At 41.8% G+C, this 23,113-nt stretch overlaps 1 protein-coding gene across 1 annotated transcript; it reads right to left on the bottom strand.

The window, feature by feature from the left end:
- Nucleotides 1-6,437: 6,437 nt before the first annotated feature.
- LOC135499338 (uncharacterized) lies at nucleotides 6,438-8,501 on the bottom strand. Its single transcript, XM_064790083.1, has 3 exons — nucleotides 7,782-8,501; nucleotides 7,200-7,269; nucleotides 6,438-6,652 (listed from the first exon to the last, which is right to left on the bottom strand). Exons 1-3 carry the CDS (start codon nucleotides 8,499-8,501, stop codon nucleotides 6,438-6,440), a joined length of 1,005 nt encoding a protein of 334 aa, XP_064646153.1.
- Between the last annotated feature and the right edge of the window lie 14,612 nt (nucleotides 8,502-23,113).

Here is a 23,113-nt window from a genome sequence, read left to right as displayed (position 1 = left end):
GCAGACTCTGAAGAAGTGATCCATTGAACCGCAATTTGAACAGCCCCGCCGTGGACTGGAGGATCGGGAACGGGAGCGCTGCCGACCGTCAAGCGAACGGAGTGCCCTATCCACCTTCTCATCCGTCGAGGACACAGTGTTTTTTATAGTAGAGACATCCTCTCGTGTCGCCTCGACGGTTGAGCGGAGGACAGAGACATCGGTCTCCAGAACTCCAACACGTCCCTCCAGACCACCAGCAGAGACAGCACGTATGTTTGGACCATCACTTACAGGAAGAGTAGTACGACTATAAAATTTTGACTGTTTTGTACGGCCCCAAATAGCTTTTTGATTATCTAGATTTGACTGGACTAATCTGAGGGCATGATCAATGTTCAGAGGACATTTGTCCATAGCAAAAATGACGGCATTCTTTTCCCGGCAGCCTCAGAAGAAGGCCTCCACCGCCAACTCATCAATAATCGCGGGCTCCGCAGAGGAAAAACCACGGGACGCAAGACGTTGCGCGCGCTCCGCGAACTCCGCCAACGATTCGTTTTCATATTGTTCAAGCTCAGCCAGACGACGGCGATGCGAAACCGGAGGCTCGGTCCTCCCGAAACGGGAACGTAGTTTCATATAGATTTGATTGTTATCGTTCTGGTAATAATGAGGCAACTCCGCCACAAACTCGAGTGCCCTCCCCCGAAGAGCATCAATGAGATGATCTAATTTCTCCACCTCCGACCACCTATACTTGGTAGCCGCCCTCTGCATCTGTAAATCAAAGGTTGACCACTGGCCACCACCATCGAAAATAGGGAGCGGGGCTGGGGGTGGGTTGTATGGACGGAAATGAGAATGACGTGAGTCGTCCCTGGAGTGATCCATCTGTTCCAGAATTAAATGATGTTGCAGCCCAGGATCTGAAAATGGGAAACGGGGGGGCATCATGGAAGTAGAATCATATCGATGAACATCCTCTCGTCGTACCTCGGGTGACTGAAAATGGGCAGATAGATGTGGAGGAGCAGGAGTAAATGGACGCACTTGGACACCGGGTTGAGGTGGAACCACAGCTGTAAACGGAGAATATTGGGGATATTGGGAATATTGAGGATTATATTCTGGCTGTCTATTGTCCTGAAAATGATTTGGGAGACATGGTGTCGCAGTCAAGCCTGGACAGGGACCTGCACTCAAATAGGGAGGAACCTGAAATGGTGGAAATGGGGCATTCAACACCTGTCCGTGCTGACCTGAAATGTGCTGACCTGAAATATAATTCTGGGGAGGTATTGGGTATCCAGTACTAGCACTTCTCTGGAGATATGTTCCTTGTTGAACATTTGGATTAGGACAAGGACGTTGTGGTACATGAGGAGGATAATACGTAGACAATGACGGGATCCCAACGTCCTCCAGTTGCCTCCCCAGCTCATTGCCGTCCGGAGATTGGACCGAAGAACGCAACATAGGATTACCATGATACTGTGACGTGGGTGGCCCACGTGATATAATCGGTTCCAAACCGTCCGATAAGTCGAATTCAGACCAGCCTCTTGGATCGTGCGATGGCGTGCTTACAACTTGCGGTCGCGCATCAAAACCTGGTGGAGCTCGCGCAGTGGGCCTAAGAGAATAACTCCCATTAGGAGCTAATAGGCCTACAGTACGGCCTAATTCCTTGACATTGGCAGGAGGAGGGTTCCCCCAAGTGATGTTACGTTCCTTTGGACGAACACCCTGGTCCTTCGATGGAGAAGAGAAATCAATGATGGACAAGTTACGCCAAATGTCAAGGGTCCTAAAGACGGACAACAAGTTGTCGTATGAATGGAATATCTGACCCCGCGCACGCGCCTCTTTCAAAGATGCCAACTCCGTCTGACTCGCCGGAGCGGCAGAAGGAAAGCGAAGTAAACGATTTAATTCCTCATCCGAGGACTTGTTTATTGAAACCTGATTGTCATAATCTTCCGAAGCGGAAGCAAATTTAAACGCCATGACGAAAATGGTAATATAATAATATAATAATAAGAACTAGGCGGACGAAATAGTAATATTACGAAATCAGAATAGAAATTCTAAGAACCGGGCCTAGGTATTCACTAGACGAGAGAGAAATAATTCAAAGGCCTAGACGGGTGTGGCACACAATAATAATTCACAATCTTACTAATGAAACTGATACGACTGAATATGCGGGTACGTAGCCGGTGCTCGGTACAAAAATACAGTGTGGAATAAACCAACGAATTCAAAATGTGCAAGTGAAATATTAGTCGCAAACTTTTACAAAACTTCAGATACGAGAGATACTAATTGCCACACCCAAAATGTCTGAGCTAAATATATTTACTAACGCAAAAATGCATTCGCCCGAAGTTGTCAGCACAGTGCAGTGACTTGCACCGTCGCAAAACTACAGCCGCAGTGGGTTCGAACTAAGAAATCCTCGTCGCCAATTGTAGTGCCGGCCACTTTTAGCGAGGGGCCGGACGGGGTGACCCACGGGCTGATACAGGTGTGCACTACCACAAATATTCAGGTGCGAGCATGATACGGTGCATTATGCATGAAATGTGCACGAAACCGGACAAGATACGTGATGAACTTACTTTATTGACTTCTGTTGTTTTCTGCCCCGAGACTTGGCCTGTGAGGGCTTTTATGCGGTCCGGGAGTGACGTCACTGGGCCATCTATCTGCTGACGTCACGGGATACCGGCTGTTGGCGACGCGCTCGGTACCCCTCCGCACCACACTTCCTTTGCTCAGTCTATCATCAAAGAGCTTTACAGTATCCAATTATGATATAAACATTTTAATCTAAAGCACACAATAACCTTGGTGGCAATCAACACATTAGATGAAACAACTTAACTAATCATCCATCTAATAATAATAATAACAATGATAATAATAATAATTCTTTATTCAGATTATAGTGCTAAAATAATGTGCATACATTTTCTAAGCACTTTACAATAATAAAAACATAGATTTACATAGGCTAAGATAATAAATTGTTGAAAGACAGGTGGTATATAGTAAAGGAATGATTAATAAAAATGTTTTCTAAAAAGGTGCGTTATGCAACAAGGGCATGGAGAACTCTGGCACATGACACAGCGTCAAGATGCTTCCGTATCTTTGCCAACCTGGAGATTTGAAAGTATGTCGACTAAACCCTTCTTGAAACATGTTGCATCATCAATAGGTTTTAATCAAACTGGGCGCCCAGGTTCCGAACCACAGGAGAGGCTTTGATGTTTACATCTCCAATCTCGTTGCCAGGGTGTGGCTGTAGCCTAGACATTTTTAGTTTAGAGGCAATGATGATAAATTATGTTTTGTCATCATTTCCCTTGAGGTGTAAGCCACTCCCTGACCTCCTTAACACATGATTCCGCTTTGGTGATAGCTAGACGTAAACCTTCGGTGTGACATCGAATTCTTCGTATAATTGGACATCATCAGCAAACCCATGCCGATCCATATCATGCTTCTCTGTAACAGTGCCTAGTGGCTGAATGTAAATTGAAAACAGTAGGGGGCCAAGAACAGAACCCTGGGGTACCCCCGAAATCAGGGTCATTGGTTTGGATTTTTTGCCGTCCACAATAACACCCTGATTTCAGGCCATGAGATACGATCAGAACCAACTCAGGGCCGTGCCCTTGACAACCAGTTTGCTTTCAAGTTGTGAAATAAGTATGTCATGGCTTATAGTGTCGAATGCGGCCGACAAGTCAAGCAGTACAAGTATCACTCCTTTGCTTTTGTCGAGAGTAGCGTCCATGTCAGCCTTTATTTTGAGGAGGGCCGTCTCAGTAAAGTGGTCAACTTCGTAAGCCGATTGTAATGGATCCGAAAGGCCGTTATGTTCATCTGGTGCACTAGCTGTTTGGCAAGAACCTTTTCAAAGATTTTGGAAAAAAATGGCAGATTGGATATTGGGCGGTAATTTTTGAGAACATTTCTGTCTAGCCCGGCCTTCTTCAGGATGGGAGTAACGGTTGAGTTCTTGAGGCAGTCTACGACAGTGCCAGATTGGATTGACTGATTTACCGCGTCGACCAGTAAAGGCAAGATTGCATCCAGAACACTGACGTCTTTGAGTGACCATGTTGGCAAGGGGTCTAGTCCACATGACTTAGACGCACTCCCTTTGATCAATTTCCGTAATTGATCTGGTGACACAGTTTCAAACCCAGTGAGGCAGTTAGTGACCGGTATGGAGCTGGGCTCAGTGATGCAGGGATCACAGAAGCCAGAACGGATGTCCGCAATCTTGTCGTGGAAAAAGTTCGAAAAAGTATCCGCCAGTTCTTCCTCATTGCTTGAATCAGGGAGTTGGGGCCCTATGTCCGCAAACAAGATACATTGACTGTCTTAAACATGTCACGTGAGTGACATGCACCTTATTTCGATTTGAAGTACTCCGACTTGGCTTTGTCTATCAACGAAATCACTATCCTGCTCTGCTTTGCAGACATCTGGCGATGGACCTCCAAGCCTGTTTTTATGAACTGGCGCTCAAGTCAACGTCGAATTTAACGTGCGTCATGTATAGTATCACTATACCATGACTTGCGCGTTTTCGTCTCTATTCAAGCCAGTCAGTCGTTCGCCGATGTCCTTGGCAAAAGTCATTACATCCATTTTCTTGAACTTTCGTACTTTCTTTTTTACTTTGCTGATGGTACAGCCAGAGATCAAAGAAACCGGGAAATGATCAGAAATGCGTTTTAGAGGGTCCACTGTGAAACTTGGTACCAGGACCGTTGACGGACGGACGATAATGTGATCAAGCGTATTCCCGAGTCGATGGATTTGCTTGTCGATGACTTGGATAATCCCATGCAATGTTAGCAAGTCGAGATATTTGATAGTTTCTGTATCGTTCTTTCGGTTCACCTTTGTTTATGTCCCCACACTGTTAAAAAAATCTCCTGTAATTTTACAGAAAAGTGCCTGCAGCAGTCTCTCGAACAATTCTGTATTTTTACATATGGTCTGTAAATTACTAAAGTTACATCATCTGTAATTATAGTTTACAGATATCTGTAAATTTGTTATAGGAACACCACTTATATATTTACAGATATCTGTAAAGATACAGAATAGTGCCATAGACTCTGCTGCAGGCAAATTTCTGTAGATTTACAGACTTCATTCATATATTTTAATTAATTTACAGTTCTGTGAAAAAAACAGAATTGTTCTCAACACTCTCCTGCAGGCACATGAGATAAAACGAAATGCTGCACATAGATGCACTTAGAAAAGAAAATATGAAGAATAACTCTTAATTTTAGACATTTATTCAACAAGTTACCAACATATAGAAACTTTTGTTGTTATTTTACAATTATTTCAGGATTCCCACACTTGAATTCCCAATAAAAACTTAAATCTAAAAATTACAACTGAGTAAAAAATCTACATGTAAATTTCTCTACCAGGTAGTGATATTCATACAACACTTGAACTTGTATATATGCCATGAACGTCAACATTTGGAAGGCCAATCAGAATTCCTATTCTGGAAGTCTCAAATAAGAACTTCGCTCTTGATTACAACTAAGTAAGAAAACTAGGTTTCCCTACAGGCATGAAATATATAAAAGACCGGGGTCTTTTATATATTTATGCTACCGGGTAATGATATTCATATAACACTTGAATTTGTACATACATTGTATGCCAAAAACATCAACATTTAGAAGGCCAATTCAACGATTATTTTACCATTTCAGGATTCCTACACTGGAAGTCCTAACTAAGAACTTAAATCTTAAAATTACAAGTTTCCCTATTAATGATATTCATATAAGTTCAAGTTAACACTTGAACTTGTACATATGCAATAAAAGTTCACATTTGGAAGGCCAGTTCAGAGATTATTTTACCTTTTCAGGATTCCTACACTGGAAGTCCAAAACAAGAACGTAAATCTTAAAATTACAAGTGTCCCTAATGATATTCATACAACACTTGAACTTGTAAATAAACCATAAACAACAACATTTGGAAGGCCAATCAGGATTCCAACATGCATACTGGAAGTCCCAAATAAGAACTACGATCTTGATTACAACTTAGTGGGAAATCTTAATTTCTCTAATGATTTTAATTCAACACTTGAACCATGAGACGAGGCAGAAGAACTGTCGATTGGCCCTTCCCAATGGGTGAGGTCAGGTCTTGGGGTAAAGAAAGTGTTATAAGCCTTGCTGAGCAACCAACACTTGCGTCTGGTAAAACACCCTTTCAGACCAGCATTACACAGAGTAACATTGGTACAAAGGGGTGTATTACCAGATACAAGCATCAGTCACTTAGCAAGGCCTATAACACTTTCCCAACACTTTCTCTACCCCAAGACTTGACCTCACCCATTGGGAAGGGCCAATCGACAGTTCTTTATGCCTGCACAATTCTTGCATCTACATTGGGCATCCCCAATCCGACTCAAAGTCCCGAGTTCCATTCAACAAACTGACAATCCTAGGATGAATTGGCACCTTCTTGGCATTCTTCTTCCTTTTCGTGTTCATCTTTTCCGGATTGATTCCGACAAGTTCCCTGAAAAAGATCAAGATGCTGTTGTCGTAAGCTTTAAAGGTCACAATAATACCCACTGGTTTTTCTTCACCTGCATCTGAATCAGGGAATATCCTTTCAGCATCCATATAGTAGAGCCAAGTAGAAAGCACCCAACTTACTGGGTAATAAAATGACAAAGGAACAGCAAGAATATAAATTATTTTCATGTTTTATACCACACACAATTGTCCATATATTTGGCGTGCATTACTTCCTATCAAGACCATACAAATGTGATGGAAGTTTTCCATATTAAACTACCGTAGAAGGAAAAAGATCCTCAATGAACAAAGTCACACCAGCTTACCACAACACTTTTTTTGAGCCAATGAAAAGGCTGGCTATTCAAGAAGCGGCATTTGATCTGCTAAGTGGCATAGCAAGCTGGCACTATACCAGAGTTGTGGTTGTTGTGATTCAAGCCGTGGTGAATGCTCAATGTGCCAGTCCTGTGAGGAGCATAGAGTGACGGCAGAGTGAGGACACCGACTGGCTTGCGAGTCTTACTAGTAAGTCATCATGCATCCCTCACATACTTTCCCAAATTTCTAGTGGATTGTAATAGACTATATGAACTTAAATCATTGTTTATATACACTTACCAATGATTGCAATGAATGGTGTCTCGGGTTTATCTCCGTCCTTTTCAACAGCCTCTCTGTTACCAGTGACCTGGAAGTAAAGTAATTCAATATCGCTAATTTTCTTGCTTTACATATTTACATTCCAGGTTTCCTTCATAAATATGGGCTGGTGAACATAATTTTATGACTTTTGCTTACCAGGGGCTGGGTCATAGAAATTAGGCATTATCATTTTTGCCCGCAGTGTATGGATGGCCTGCATGCAGGAGCAGTTACAGAACACGTAGCTTATGTATACATGTCCTAGGTTGACTATGGAGTCAGGCATAAGAAATGCATGAATATTACTTACTCCATAGAAGTGGAAGAGTACGCCCTCATCTTCTTCAAAGTAATGCATAAGGCACCTATTCCATAGAGCTATACCCTACACTATACTATATGCGAACAATAGTTTCATGGTCATGCACCCTTTATGAAGCCATTGTTCGCGTATAGTGTAGTATACCGTATACCTCTATGGGGAAGGTGCCTAAGCATGAGTATCACCGCCTGGCACTGTGGTTGGATATTCTTAGTTGCTTTAACCTCATCCTTTACCAGTGAAATCCAAGTCTTCAGTTTGTTGGATTTCTTCGAACCAGATGCAGTTGAGCTCAGGAATTCCCAAATCCTGAAACCCTTATTGCGGGCAACGAGCGATTCTTTATAGGCCGAATCAATCTTGACACCTGTTAGATGTTCGAAGTGTACTGAAAGACATTCGTACTTGAAAAGGAATGGCCACTCTACCATCAGTTCTTTCACCGTTGAGTTCTCGCATATATTCTTCCGTTGCAGAAAGTAGGTCTCACTCATCAGGCGGGTGACTTCTTTTGAATCATATTCAGGACCAAAGCTTTTTAAGGTACCCTTCTTCTCTTCTTGAGTTTGGATCATTTCTCCCTCAGGCATCTTTGGCTTCCACTGATGTTCAATGCAACCATATCGATCTTTATTGTCATCATCTTGGGCATTCCGTTTGGGTGCCTCTCCTGTTTTTAGTTCACTTTGTCTCTGTAGCCGTCTTTTCTTCTGACCTTCATTGTATATCTTATTTTCTAACTTTGTAAAGAGCGACTGATATCCATTACCCAGTCTCCTCCCGTCTGTGTTCTTATCCTCCAATGAGTCTGGGTACTTTGCGACAATACTCTTCGCAACTCGTTTAATGGTCGCACGTTTGGGGCAACCCAGCGCAATCATGTCACCACTGATTAAACTGATCAATTCACGTCTCTCGCTTGGTGTTGGCCTAATGCCACGCTTGCAATGTTTCATGACTGCCTTTGGGAACCTGCTCCATGGAATGCAGAACTCAGTCTCGGGGGAACCATCTTCAAGGTCTGTTTCTGGAACCACATTTAAAGGGGTTGTCACCCCGGTGGATTTCGATTCGAAGAGAGTTTGTGCGGTCAAGATTATGGTTGATGAGTTAGATAACTACATTTTATTAATTAATATGTACATGCCCACGGATAGTGGGGGTCAGCAAAATGTAATAGAATTTCAAAACATTTCAATGGAAACATCGGCATTTCTGCATGCTTATGAAACTCCGTATGTTATCGTTGGGGGCGACCTGAACACTGAGCTGTCTAGGTTAAACTCACAGCATATATTGGCGCTCTTGGAATTTGTGCGTGAAGAAAATCTCTTTTTCGCATTAGATCACCAGTTAGCCAGAGTTGATTATGAAAGTAAGGCAAACGGATGTTGATCTTTGATTGATCATTTTTTAGTTTCTGAGAGTGTGTATACACGTATTAACTATTATGAGGTCGTACACAGTGGGCACAACTTGTCTGATCATTCCAGTCTGCATCTTGGTCTGAATGTCCCGTGCAATACACGGGATTGTCCCAAGACTGAAGCACGTGGACAGGATATTTCCTGGGAAAAGGCGAAAGCCGAAGATATTGAAAATTATCGGAATTTTCTGGATGAATTGTTGAGTCGGGTTGTTATACCTGTGGGGGCTATTAATTGTAGAAATTTTTTTTGTAAGACGCATCAAGATGAAATTGAAGCTTTTCATAATAGCATAATCGATGCGTGTCTCAATGCTGGCAGGGTTATGGTCCCAAAGAACAATGCTAAGTGTTCAAAGGGAATAGCAGACTGGAATGATCAGGTGAAGGTGCACAGGGAAAAAGCCATTTTCTGGCATACTATTTGGGTTGAGAATGGACGGCCCCACAATTGGGTGGTCGCAGACATACGACGCAGGACTAGGGCAGCATATCACTATGTTGTGAGAAGGGTAAAATATAATAAAGAAAAATCAGCTTCAGACAAATTAGCCACAAAGATGGAAAATAAAAGTGGCAAAGAGTTTTGGAAGGAGGTACGAAAAGTTTGTAAGGGAAATGGCGTTCTACCTAATACCATGGATGATGTATAAGGACCAGAGGCTATTTGTAACCTATTCTCTGACAAGTTTAAACGGGTATACAACTCTGTATCATATGATGATGGTGATATGGAGAGGTTGATCCAGGATATCAACAGTGGTGTTCGGGAGAAGTGTTGTAAGGGCGTCTGTGCTGATGATCATGTTATTACTTATGACGATGTGGTCAGGGCCATGAAGAATCTGAAAAGTGGCAAGAGTGATAGTATTTCTGGGCTTTAATCTGATCACTTTGTTCATGGGGGAAATAGACTGAAGGTCATGGTGTTGTTGTTACTTTCTTCGATGGTTAATCATGGGTGTTGTGTCGGCGATTTCGCCAAAACAACGGTTGTACCTATACCCAAGAACCCCAGAAAATCGGTTACGTCGTCGGATAATTACAGGGGGATCTCGCTTAGCAGCATTTTGGGTAAAATTTTGGATTACTTTTTTCTGTATAAATATAGGAATGTTCTGTCGACATCTGATGGGCAATTTGGTTTTAAAGAGGGTCTATCAACGGCCAACTGTAGTACCGTTATAAACGAGGTTATAGAGTACTTTAATAGGCAAGATACAAATGTATATTGCGTGATGATTGATGCATCCAAGGCTTTCAACACGGTTCAATACATCAAGCTTTTTCGCTTGCTGTTGCGTAAGGGGTTGTGCCCATTGGCAGCTCGGTTTTTAGCAAATTTGTACACCAATCAGAAGATAAGGGTTAAATGGGGAAATCACATGTCTAATGAGTTTACCGCAAGAAATGGAATCAAACAGGGGGTGTGTTGTCACCAGTTTTATTTAGCATTTACCTGGATGAACTTCTGTTTGCGCTTGCTAAGTCTGAGGTCGGGTGTTACATTGGAACGTACTTTGTCGGAGCTTTTGCATATGCGGATGACGTGGTGATTTTGGCCCCAACGGTTTATGCTTTAAATAAGATGCTAGGAGTTGCGTCTCTGTACTCTATAGAGTATATGATTACTTTCAATGCAACTAAAAGTATTTTCTCAATTTTGGAGACACTGGGGATGTTGCTGTTGAGGTTTATTTTCAAGGGGCGATACTTCGGCCTTCTCCGTATGAAATTCATCTTGGCAGTCTTCTGGGGCAGTCAACTATGAAGAGTAGGATTCAGACTGCCGTTAATGATCTTACTAAAAGAACTAATATTCTAATTTCACAATTTAGATTTGCGAGCTATCCTGTCGAGTACCAGTTATTCAAGTCTCACTGCATGTCGTTATATGGGTATCAGGGCTGGGATCTTTCTTTTAATGGCGTTGAAGATGTTTTTGTTACATGGAGAAAATGTATCAGAAAATTACTATGTCTACCAAATAGAACACACAGTGCTCTGCTTCCACTGATTGTAGATGATGTTTCAGTGCAATCACAGATTGAAAAGCGTTTTATCAAATATTTTGTAAATTTGTTTGTGTCCAATAACAGGTATTTAAGATTATGTAAAGGAATCATTAAGAATGGAAGCCGGTCCTCTATTGGTAAAAGCTTTAACTACTTAGTATCCAAATACAGGTGGGATAGGTATGAGCTACCAAGTAAGTGTTCAATGACAAGGGATGTTGTAAAGGGCGAGAGGGACAGTGGTGACAATAAAGAACAGAAGAGGGTTACGGGTCAAATTAGGGAATTAATGAGTGGGAGGGATACAGGCCTTGATATTTTAACGAGGGAGGAGATTGATGGGGTACTGTTTGAACTATGTGTTAATTGACTTTCCTACATAGGTAGGCAAATTGCATATTCAAAATTGTAATGCACCCTTCTTTGTAACGCACCCTTGCACTTCTATTGTACCTTATGAGTACGAAATAAACGTATATATATATACTCTAGTTTCGCCTTTTTATGGTGGGTTCATTAACTTCAGGGACTACCTACATGGATTACGACGAACGGCCCATACTAAATTTAAGTCCGCCCTCTTCACATGATTGGATGAATTGTTGTTCTGCCATGAACCCATTGCTTGGGGTTTCGGGTATTGTGAATTAGATTCGACTTTTTAAGGAGAGGTGAATTGAACCCAGTCATGCCCGTGCATGGCTGAAGGCAATTTATTCTGACTTTCTACAGGGTGTTTCCAAAAAAGTGAAGAGTGCAATTTAAGCGGGATCCGCTGTCGGGATTTTAACTTGCGTCGGCGTCGCGCAAGCTTGCGATGGAACAAAATGATTGAAATGAACGGCTCAACGCTGCTGATGCCAGCTTATTTTAACTACCGCAAGCGCGTCACAACGCCATCGCAAGCGAAGTGACCGTGGATTCCCCGCTACACTCTCGGTCTGCCAGAGACCACTCAAAAAGTGAAAATGGCGTTCAGTTAGAGGATGCAGGTCTGTTTGAAATTCAATACGTATTTTCACTCACACTTTAGAACAAGTGAAAAGGACACCAACTTTGGACTGAGCAAACCTTTTCATTCTTTTGCGAGTTGTCACTGGCAAATTTAATCCAATCTTTAGTAGCTTCTAATGCAAGTATCAATTCGTTTCTTGTACCCCCCCTCCTCAAGGGTAGTTGAGCTATCACCACTAATCTTTGCCGATGCTTGAGTAGTGTTTATATTTCCTTCAGTGAAAATTTGGCGAAGCTGGAAAGAATAAGGATGCTAATGTGTCGATGTCTTGTCGAACATACAGCCTTACCCAGTAAAATTAGTCCGGTTACTTTATATGATGGTGACAACTGATATATTGTTGATGGTGATGTCTTGACGAAAAAAAAGTAGCCTTGGTGAAAAAAGGGTGATGCTTGAGCCTTAAGATGTCGTTATAGGGTGATAAGGTGTCGTACCCTTGAGGAGGGGGGGTACAAGACACGAATTGATACTTGCATAAGTACAGTTTCTTATTCCTGTAGGCCCACATCTTCATAGTCAAGCAAATCGATGAATGCCATGCCATCTTCCTCTTCTTCGTCCAGTTGAGGAAGTGGTCCTCCTTCAATTTCGCCCATGCGGAGGGATGCTTCAAACCCGCTTTCAATCACTTGGGGGGTTACAGCGTCCCAGGCGTTACTGACAATGGTGACAACATCATTTAGTTCAATACGGTTGCATTGTCCTGCTGCGTTGGTATGCTGCGTTTTCCACGACTTCCACTCCTTACGTGCGTTGGACTTGAACGATTTCATAACTGCAACGTCTAGGGGCTGGACCAATGATGTACACCCTGCTGGTACAAAGTGCATGATTCCACCTAGCTCTGTTATTCGCATACCGAAGTCTTCAGACCGATGGACACTATAACGATCCAGTATCAAGATAACCTGCTCTGCTGGCTGCCTCTCTAAGTACGGTTGATAGACTTCCTCGATCCAGTGTTCGGCTGTCTCTTTTCTTACCCATCCTGTGGCAGATGATGTAACAACCACATTAGCTGGCAAATCTTGTGCTTGAAGGGCTGCTAGCTGTCGTACAAACCCACGACGCGGAAACGTTATGTGGGCTAGCATCTTATCACCACTGGCCGCAACGCAGAGTGTCGCAGTGCACCCTAGTTTAACATTCGATCGTGACGTACGTACGTCAATGGAAGCAGCACCTTTTTGGTTACACGAGTGCATGGGTCTAAAGTCAAAAAGAATGAAAGTTTCGTCCATGTTAAAAATAAATCGCATTGCGATGTTGAATTGATCAATAGTCCCAGTGACTTCATTGCGGAATACCTCAATTCGTATTGCAGCATCGGCTGGCAGGGTTGTAGTGTTTTTGTTCACTTTACGCAGGGTAATCTGTTTTCTCTTCATAAAAAGTTCAACCCATCCAGCCGAGGCTTGAAAATCATGTAAGATTAGTCTTGTTTCAACGATTTCATTTCGCCGGGCATCTGTCAGACCACCCCACCAGGCATGGAAGAATTCCAAAGCCTTTTCTTGCAAGTCCTGTACGGCGACGGGTAGGCGTATTTCACGTTGCTGGAGAAACCATTCATGAAGCTCATTTTCAACTTGAGGCCAGCAACCGATATCTTTCGGTTTCACCCTTCTACTTCCTCCTTCATTCCCTTGTTGTCCTCGTTCCAAGCTTGGTAAGTCCCATTTACTGAACGTGTGGATTGATATTTTGTAGTGGTTCGCGTATTCCGTCATGCTGGCCACCGTCCCATTCAAAAGGGCTGTCTGAAAGTCCTCTAGGTACCGAATTTTCTCCGTGACGGAATAACTCCTTCTTCACTTCGGAAGAGGTTCATCTGCGTTGTCCATGATGTCGGTATATGGCAGAAAAAGAGGCCAAGACTGGTTTATAAACTCACCGGGTTATGAAACATAGGCCTACTTAATTCAAAAGATGAAATCGATTTATCTGACACTTCTATTCCATGCATAATTTTATGTTGCCTTTTTGGAGTCAGACAAGTACAAACAAGGTTATAAATTCATTAGATTGATTGAATTGCCCTCTGAAAATAAAACCTCATTCACACTTTCCAAATTTCCTTTCAGTCATTTTTTTCAGATACACCCGATGAAATCCAGTAATTGGCGTCAGTTTTCCCAGAAATCATTTGAAGCAAGTTTACATCCTAGTTGGAAATCTACAAGTAGTCATGTAATGTTTAATGCCCATGTCCGCACGGCGCTCCGGACCTCTGACTGGCCATACATGCTATATACACACAATAGCTATAAATTACCATGATCTAGTTAGTACAGGAAGGGGTATGGCCTGAATATATGGAACCCACCATAAAAAGGCAAAACTAGAGTATATACATCGACAGCATTGGCAGATACACTGGAAATCGTGGAGGAGGGAAGGCTAACTATACTTCTATCTGCAGTAGTTGTACCACAACCTGAAAGATAATAATGATGCCACTTCATAGTTCCAAAATAACATTTGAACGACTTAGAAGCAGAGTTGGCTAACTCCAAACTTTAAAGGAAAGCACCATTCATTCTATACCCGATCAAAACCTTATAATTTTTTTATTGAATAGTACATTTAAAGCCTACCCCGAAGAAATGGCGACAAAATTTTATGTCATAATTAATTCATCGCACTTTTAATCCCATCGATCACAATTTTGTGAGGCAGTCGCCATTTTGTCTATTTTAACCATGTCATGTGACCAGAAAACTGGGTCGTGACGTCATCTGTGCGTGTGGCAGCAATAGCGGACAAACGAAATAATTCTCTTTCTTGGTCTTTATTATTCTGATCTTTCATGTAACATCTCACAGAACATGTAAAACTGCAAAATACAAAAGTGTGCATCATTAACAAACAGCTTATAATGAGTCAAAGAAGGGGGGCGTGTCTCATACATCACATAAACCAAGCTATCCTGAAAGAAGAAAACAGTAGAAAATTGGACATGACTGCTAGCCTATTTTGAATGTGCATCAACCCTTAGAAAAGGTCAAAAGGACCCTAAACCTGGCTCACAACGAGCTCTAAAAGTATCAGATGATATTGGGCATCTCTAACATTGGTAATCTTTACCTTGACTGCCAAACTACAGCAGGGAAAGTGAACAAATCTTCGAAATACATAGTTTCTGTGTACATTTTGGAACACTTCCGGGTTTGGACAGCCATCTTGTATGCACTGGCGGCACCTAGAGGTTCACTTCGAAATCATTACGTTGCATCCTCGTGCATCAATAAAACTTTCATAAATTATCAATTTCTATGGATCTACGGATCCCCATTTTCGAGGCGAGACCACCAATACATTCGTTGTACATTGATAAACATATTTACCATCGTTGCCACCACAATCTTCCCATGGATGGTCAGAAATTCTAACTTAAAGAGGGGCAAAGTCCCAAAGGCTTTCTACTCTAAAATGGCTGTTGGCAAAGGCCGCGAAGGATGGTGTCACCTCGTGACCACCAAATCAATGACGTCATTACAAGTGGGCTCTAAAACAAAAGTTTCTGTGGCGCCAAATTCAAATCTTAAAACTTTGAGGCACAACCGTTACATGCCTCTCCTAAATTGACTGTCAATTTACCTACAAGAGGCAGGTATGCCTCCCCAAGACTTACAGTAGGGAATTAAACCTCTTATTGACTCAAGAGTTTCAAAGTGAAACTAAATTATACAGTTCAGCTTTTTTTAAGCCTTTGGACTAAAAATTCCACAGTTCAAACTTAAACCTTAACACCTGATCAAGATGGCCAAATTCTCTCAACTTTACACTTATGGCTTGGCTTTACTACTTCCAATCAGATTGTCTGTCCCCTACACTAATTCAAGGCTCCCTTTATACTTGAAACCTCTGAACACAACTAGCATCAAATGCAAACAAAATGCGAACTTGAAAACTTGAACAAATGACATCTGGGTCTAGAAATTAGCCCAATTTCAACTCTTAAAATTTAGAAAGCTCATAAATTTCTCTTTCAACTCTACTGATTCTCCATGTAACCAATTTGCTGCGAACACTCAGGTTTATGAACCTAACATCCTCTAAAAATGCTCTATCAAAAATAAATGTCATCTTTAACACTTTTAGGGTAACAACTTTTAAAAAACAATTACGAAGTAATCTCCATGAGAGTATCCAGCAGCTTGTGAACATAATCTGGAAATTAATGAAACCTGATTAACTAATGTATTTTGCAACGGCATTAAATAAATTTTGTTTTCGTAAAACATATTTGTTTTCTTCTGTTTACTTCACCTTTAACACATTCATAAACTAGATGGGATCAATCCTTTCTTTCACTTCAAGGAAAACTTACCATACGTCAAGTCCACCTTCTTCTCAGAAGCTGTAGGAGCACCGGCTTTTGCTTTGGGATAGGATAAGGCCCACTGTGCCTGTCCATCTTTCCAAACGCGTTGGTCTCTGCTGGAGTTCTCATTGAAGTGGATGACAGCCATAAGAAGTCTGAAAAGGAAATGCAAGAAGAACTTCTTCTGTCTGGCATGCCACATCTTCCTTGAACCAGCTAGGACACCAATCGACTTGCACCTCGGCATCCTTCACACCTCTCGTTGACGTCTGTGTGCCCTTTGTCACCATACCAGGCTTGATGTCCACCTGGACAGACTTTGCGAACCTCATGGCAACAGATGAGCCGACCTGGGTTTGCACAGTGGACCTGTCCGGAGCAACCTGAGTTTCCACCGATACCATATTATATGGTAACTGAAATAACAACAAAGAATGGTTGCAACAAAGACCCACGGCTCTACCATTACCAACAATATAATGATGATACATTTGTATACGTCTTTATCTTTTTAACAAATGAGACTAGGCTATACACCCCCAGTAAGCAGTAGGAAGGTACTTACACATGGAGCACTGTCTTCAGGGATGGCAACAGCAAGCTCTTCCTGATCTTGATTCGGGATATCCTTGTCATTTGCTTGCGTGAAGTCGGCGTATGCACATTCAAGGGCCTGAAATGAAATAAATAACTTTATAAACAGCGTATTCTCAAGCTGTACAATCATGCAACTGTGCAAATGTATTATGATGTAGTAATGTATTGTACAGAAGGTAGAACACTGACCTCTTTCCTCTGACGCCAACCTCCAGTAGACCTGCTCCTCTTCGGGAGACTCGGGGTGCTTGGGGTGTCAAATATAGTGGGGGCTGCATCATCTTTCAATGCCACTTTGAATGCTCCCGCAAATCCAATGGATGCGTATAGGGAAGGGTCCCTCACATACGCATCCTTCGCGAAATGTTTGGAGCAAAGTTTTGCCGTTTTGCTCGGAGTCCATTTTTCTTCTCTACCACATCGAACAATCCACTCCTTCCTACGCCGTAAATCAGTCGGAAACGAGTGCCAGTGTATCCCATCAGCTGCTTTCTTCAGCTTCGTAGAATCACTGGTACAATTACCAGCAACACAAAAAACCATCTTGATGCGAAAAAGCAAAATTGAAGCAGGAATAGCGGAGATACGAGTGTGTGTGTACAGCAGCAGAAGCATGTGTGGATGTAAACAGCAAGATTTGCGTCACTTCCGCCGAAAAAAACCGAAGATTTCCGAGTGGTTCCGAAGAAAAACCGAAGATTTCGGACAAGAGAACTTCATCACAGACAATGTTTTTTAGGCCTATAAAAACTATTTAATTGGAATTTTAACGCAGGAATAGTTTGTAATTGATTTATAATGACATTTTATGCCCAATTAGGCTCTGCAACTCAAGGATTTGCAGGTCAGCTTTAACACCAACACCTGGTTTTATCTAAACACCTAAAACCTGGGCTGAAACTAAGAAGAGGTTTTATTCTGCAGGTAAAACTAACACCAAGATGGACAGAGATAAAACCTTGGAAAAACCAAACATGCATGTTGTTGTCGTTGTTACTGTTGTTTCACTATTGTAACCGCTTCCGATCTATATAAATTTGGTCGTCTTCTTTCACATCCATCATTATTCCCATCAGCGTTCAAAATACCAGCAACTACTTCTTGAAATGGTACGAACAACATTTTTCTTTTTTTTTTTTTTTCTTAACACCAATACCAACTTTGAAATCCACTCGGTGTTAATGCCTAAGGTGTTGGTTTTATTGGTAATACAAAATGCACTACAAATCTTCCAAAAATAACACCGAGCTGGGATTAAGATCAGACCTTGGTGTTTGTTCCAACTGGTTTCAGTGTGAAACTAAAACCTAATTTGAAATGGGATAATGATAAAACTGAGTGTCAAAACTAACACCAGAACTGATTTCATTTCTGGTGTTGTGGAGAGGTTTAGCTTTAGTCCCGGTGTTAGTTTTTGACACTAAAACCATCCCTTAGTTTTAAGCTAAAACCGGACATAATGCTAAAACCAACAAACACCGACTTTGAAATAGGATGAAACTAAAACCCACTTCATTGCAATGCTGGTTTAATCAAGGGTTTTAGTGTTCCATTTAGTTTCAAAACTAAATCTAAAAACTGACTTTGAAATCACCCATTGTGAGCGGATCACCAGGCGGGAAGTGGTCAGGATGATCAGCCTCGGCTGGGAAAGGGTCACACAACAGACGATTATGAACAGTTGGAGAGCCAGTGGCCTAGTTCCTGAGGACGATGACGAAGTAGGGGAGGGGGTAGAGATGGTAAATGATGAGCTTGAGCAGTTTGTTGAGGGGATTGAGTTTTCTGAAGGAGAAGAGGATGATGATGCTATTGATGATGACGTGTAAACTCCGTTTGGATAATATTATTGATTGGTAAATTGATAAGTAAATCTATGATCTTATTTGATTTATTCGTTGACAGCAAGACTTCTTTATTGAGACATTCTGCAGACCCATGAAGCTGGCTTCATCATCAACCCTCGATTAGAAATTTCTGGTCAACCAACACTATAGGCATAAAATGAGGACGCTAGTAGTATTGTATTCATTCATTCAGTACAGGACTACCCCATGTCAATGTTCATGTCTTTTATCCACTTACGTGGAAGGCATTGGCATTGCCCACGAAAAGGGAGTCAATTTATCAGCTGTGGCTGTTCTTTCTAATGTTCGCCTGCCACCAGTAAAATCAGCCTATTCATTTGGACTTAGTCATTTTACGATTCAGCCGCGCTCGGTTAAGTGGGAGAAGACAGTATAATGTTTATTTTTGGTTCGAACACCCAGCGAACCTGATTATATTCTCTAATGTCTGATCCACCCAGCAGACTAGACTATTTTATCTTTAGTGCGATCCAGCGGATCTCTGATTATTTTCTCTAATGTCTGACCACCCAGCAGACTAGTTTATTTCATATCTTTGGTCCGATTACCCAGCAAACCACTGATTATTTCAAATACTTTTTAGCTCAGCTGACGTAGTCAGCAGAGCTTGTAAAATGGTTCGATGTCAGCGAGTCAGGCAGTCAGTCAGTCACTCAGTCCATCTGTAAACAATTGTGCGTCGTTTTTCCAACGCAGCATGCACATATCTCATTTTTGACAAAACGATGTATAATGGTGGTATCTATGTATATAAGAGAAGTCGGGACAAAATTCCATCGATTTTCGGGACTTTGATACGATTTTTGTGAAGATCTTTATGAAGTCAATACATCAAGAAAATGGCGGTGACCTTTTTATTTCTACCGGGGCGATGATTTTGTAAGTAACAAATTTTCATTTTTAAGCCTTTACGGAAATGTATTTTGGTACGAAACTTCACACGTTTATAGAAAATATCAACGAGAATGTGTTCAAATGCCCTCATAACGATGAGTTTAACAGAATTTGGTCAAAACAACCTTCGAATGGAGTCAACTTTCTTTGCGAAATTGAAGCGACGACCTCATTATTTATCGTAATTTATGCAGATCCGAGTCCAGCTGATGGGTGATGTTCTGATTTGTGTTCAAACTATTGGAAACTTCGGAAATTAGTTCTATTAGTTCTGCTATTCTGCAGGAGTATATTATAGCCATTGATGTTGACAGCTAAAAGCACAAAACTTTGTTATAACTCCAGCCGCGCTCCTCCCTCTGGGAGCTGGAGTCAGTATTGTTTTCGCTCAGGTTTCTCGTCCAATCACGTGACCTCTCCAACACTCGATAATGCACTCTTTTCGTCCACGTTTTAGGCCAATCTTCGGCATGAACATGAAATCTAATAAGCGCAGTACTTAAATCAGATGTTTCTCTCGCCTTGAAAACATTCTTGGGTAAAATCCATTGAGATTAGCCGAGTTAATCTACTTTTTCCGTGCCTTAAATCTCTTCCGCTGAATTCTATAAATAGAAACTATTAACATCGCGGCAGTGTGGTTCCCATTGTGCGCCCTCCCACTTCACACCATGTCAGGAAGTTTTACGGAGAGGGAGGGCGTGCGGTAAGAAGAATGGCTAAAATGACGTCACGTTTTCCTGGCAATGCCTCAAGCTTTAACACGTTAGAACTTTAAAAACGAATATGTTAATTTGCAAAATTAAAAGAAGATTTCACCACTAACCAGTCAAATCGGAATACGACGGCGCAAAATGTTCTCGCTTTCCTCCTGCTAAAAAAACCTTGTTCCCGCACTCCTATTTTAATTTATGCCAAGGAATATGATATGATCTGTTTTCACTTCTTTGTAATTAAATGGTATTCATATAATGAGATCAATAGTAGTGTCCGTGTCAGATCCCATCGACCGTTCAACTAGTCTTCTCTCCCTGGCCCAGGTGCCTCACACGGACCTTCAGGTCCCCATACTCAAGACCAACTCTTACGATATCGCCCTCAAAACAACCCTGGAGTCATGAATTCACAAGTGCTCCTGTGAAATCTCAGTTCTAGTTTACTTATCAAACTTTATCGAGTGTTATCGAATCGAATTGATGTGTAGATCGTCGGGGCGGATTGATATGTGGTTAGGTTGTGCGTCCAAGGCGATCATGATCATGAAGATGCGTGTTGTGTTATCATAACCAGAAAATAAGTTGAAGTTATTATTAGTGATTCTTACATGAGTAAAAAGTAGACGTTTTAAGCAACACAATAATGTTACTCCTGGAACACACACAGGGTTGAACACAAAACTTACCAACACTTGTATGCGACTTATACGCTTTTAATGTAACTATTATCTCTGACAATTGCAATTAGACCGCCGGTCTTGACACGGGTCACAAAAACAATATCACACACCCAACTCGCGACCGCTACTACGCCCAAGTACCACCCTTAAAGGGCCACTATACACAATCCTGCGGCGTGCGCTCACCACACTACCATAAATAAACTGTCAATTCTCCTTACCACTCACAGAAGCCAAGCCATTGCTGTTAAGTTATGCAGGGGCTTAATCAATTACCTGCACTCCCTGTGGGGTGAATAACATTACCTTTTGAACAGCTGGCTGTAGGGGGATGATTGGAACAGCCGGTATACCTGCTGACCTGCTGAACCCAGGTTAATGTTATTTTCAATCCACGATTGCAGGTCACCTGATTTTCGAGATTTCGCGGGAAATGAAATCGTAAACAAACGCATGTTTGCAGTTCAAATGTAAACAAAAATGTATTTTTGGTACTTCTGGTGGCTGGACTTGGGTTTTCCCGCATTTAGGAGCTGGGGTCAAATTGGTGGTCTATTGTGCTGTTTTAGTCAGAAGTAGCCCTTGATTATGAAGGGATTTTCAAATTAAGGTGACCATGGTCTTTTTATGTGCTCAGCTCACCACAGCTTTCAATACTTGATGTATTTGAAGAGGCGCGCGGAACCTGACATGGCCTTACCAAGGAGCTGCTCACGGTGCTGAACTTCTAGCTTGCCTGTCGACTAAGTGCCTTTTTGGCCGAGACATTGCTACATGTAGGAGGAGCACACATTTTAGATTAATGGTAGTGATAGTACAGTTGGTTCGAGCCATTTGGAAGCCGACATGTGAAGGCCTATCTGGGTTCTCCTTCTTCTCCGTATAAAAAGGGGCATATTGCTGACTAAGCAACAAGGCATATTGACATTGCCTCATCATCTCTATGGGACCAATTGATATACTTTTATATGCACGCATACATCATGCCATTTCAGAGTCTGTGGACAATTGGTTTGATTTATTTGTCTCTTCGATAATGCTCCTTTATTGCATTAGATTTTCATCGCAATTCAATCTATTCAAGATATAGCCAATTTGAACCTGTCTGCGCCAAGGATAGATTGGTTCCAGATCGACTCACTAGGGATACGCAGTAGAGCACAATGTCATGAAAAACGACCCTTTGTATTGTAAATTCCAATCACCTGCAGGACAGGTCAATTTCTCTCAATAAAATTTATTTTGTTGACTCCTGTAATCCCAACCTTATTAAAAAAAAAAGACAGTGGTGTTAGTCCCAAACTGGTAATTTCTATTTGTTTTGACCTCTGTTAAATCAGGATACCTCTCAATTACAGACAGCATTTTGTATCCTTGTGCTGTACAACCCAGCCTGGACATACCACAGTTGTCCATGGAGAAGTCTCATCCTCTCTGACACTTCTTTTCTGTAAAGCTACCGATACAACATACTGAACTAGGGATATCTTCCGTTGCCTCCTGTAATATTTACATACCATGGCTGATTAGTTCAATCATATTTCATCCAGCTGGCAGCTCTGCATTGGAAATTTTAGTGGTATAACGTGTTCTCTTGACCTTCAAACAGTAGTATAAAGCCGATATTTACTACTTTACACCCTCAGTCCTATGTTATTAGGTCATCCAGCTGAGCGCCAGGCCCTTGGGCCTCTTGTTGTTACAAGTGAGGTCTTGGATAAGGTCTGCGCTGTTCGCTTCCTCACGAAAGAATGACTGGACTACGAGAATTACGCAGGTAGCGCCGTCTGGTGTTAACTTAGGATAAAGCCAAAATATGATCGACCCCTTGACAAAACAAAGGCATAATACTCTCTAGTACATAATTCCAGTGGGCCACTCACATGCCTCTATAGTCCACAAGGGCTCAACATAATAACAACCATAGCAGAATACAAATAATTTCATTTATAAGGGCAACATAGACGTTTTTTACTCACCAACGAAACACGTCAAACGCAAATCAATGTGATGAGCGAAAGGAGGTC

This window comes from Lineus longissimus, chromosome 15 (assembly GCF_910592395.1).
Source record: "Lineus longissimus chromosome 15, tnLinLong1.2, whole genome shotgun sequence".
In the NCBI taxonomy this organism is placed as follows: domain Eukaryota; kingdom Metazoa; phylum Nemertea; class Pilidiophora; order Heteronemertea; family Lineidae; genus Lineus; species Lineus longissimus.
Note: the sequence above shows the minus strand (reverse complement) of the source record. Positions and strands in the feature narration are given on the sequence as shown.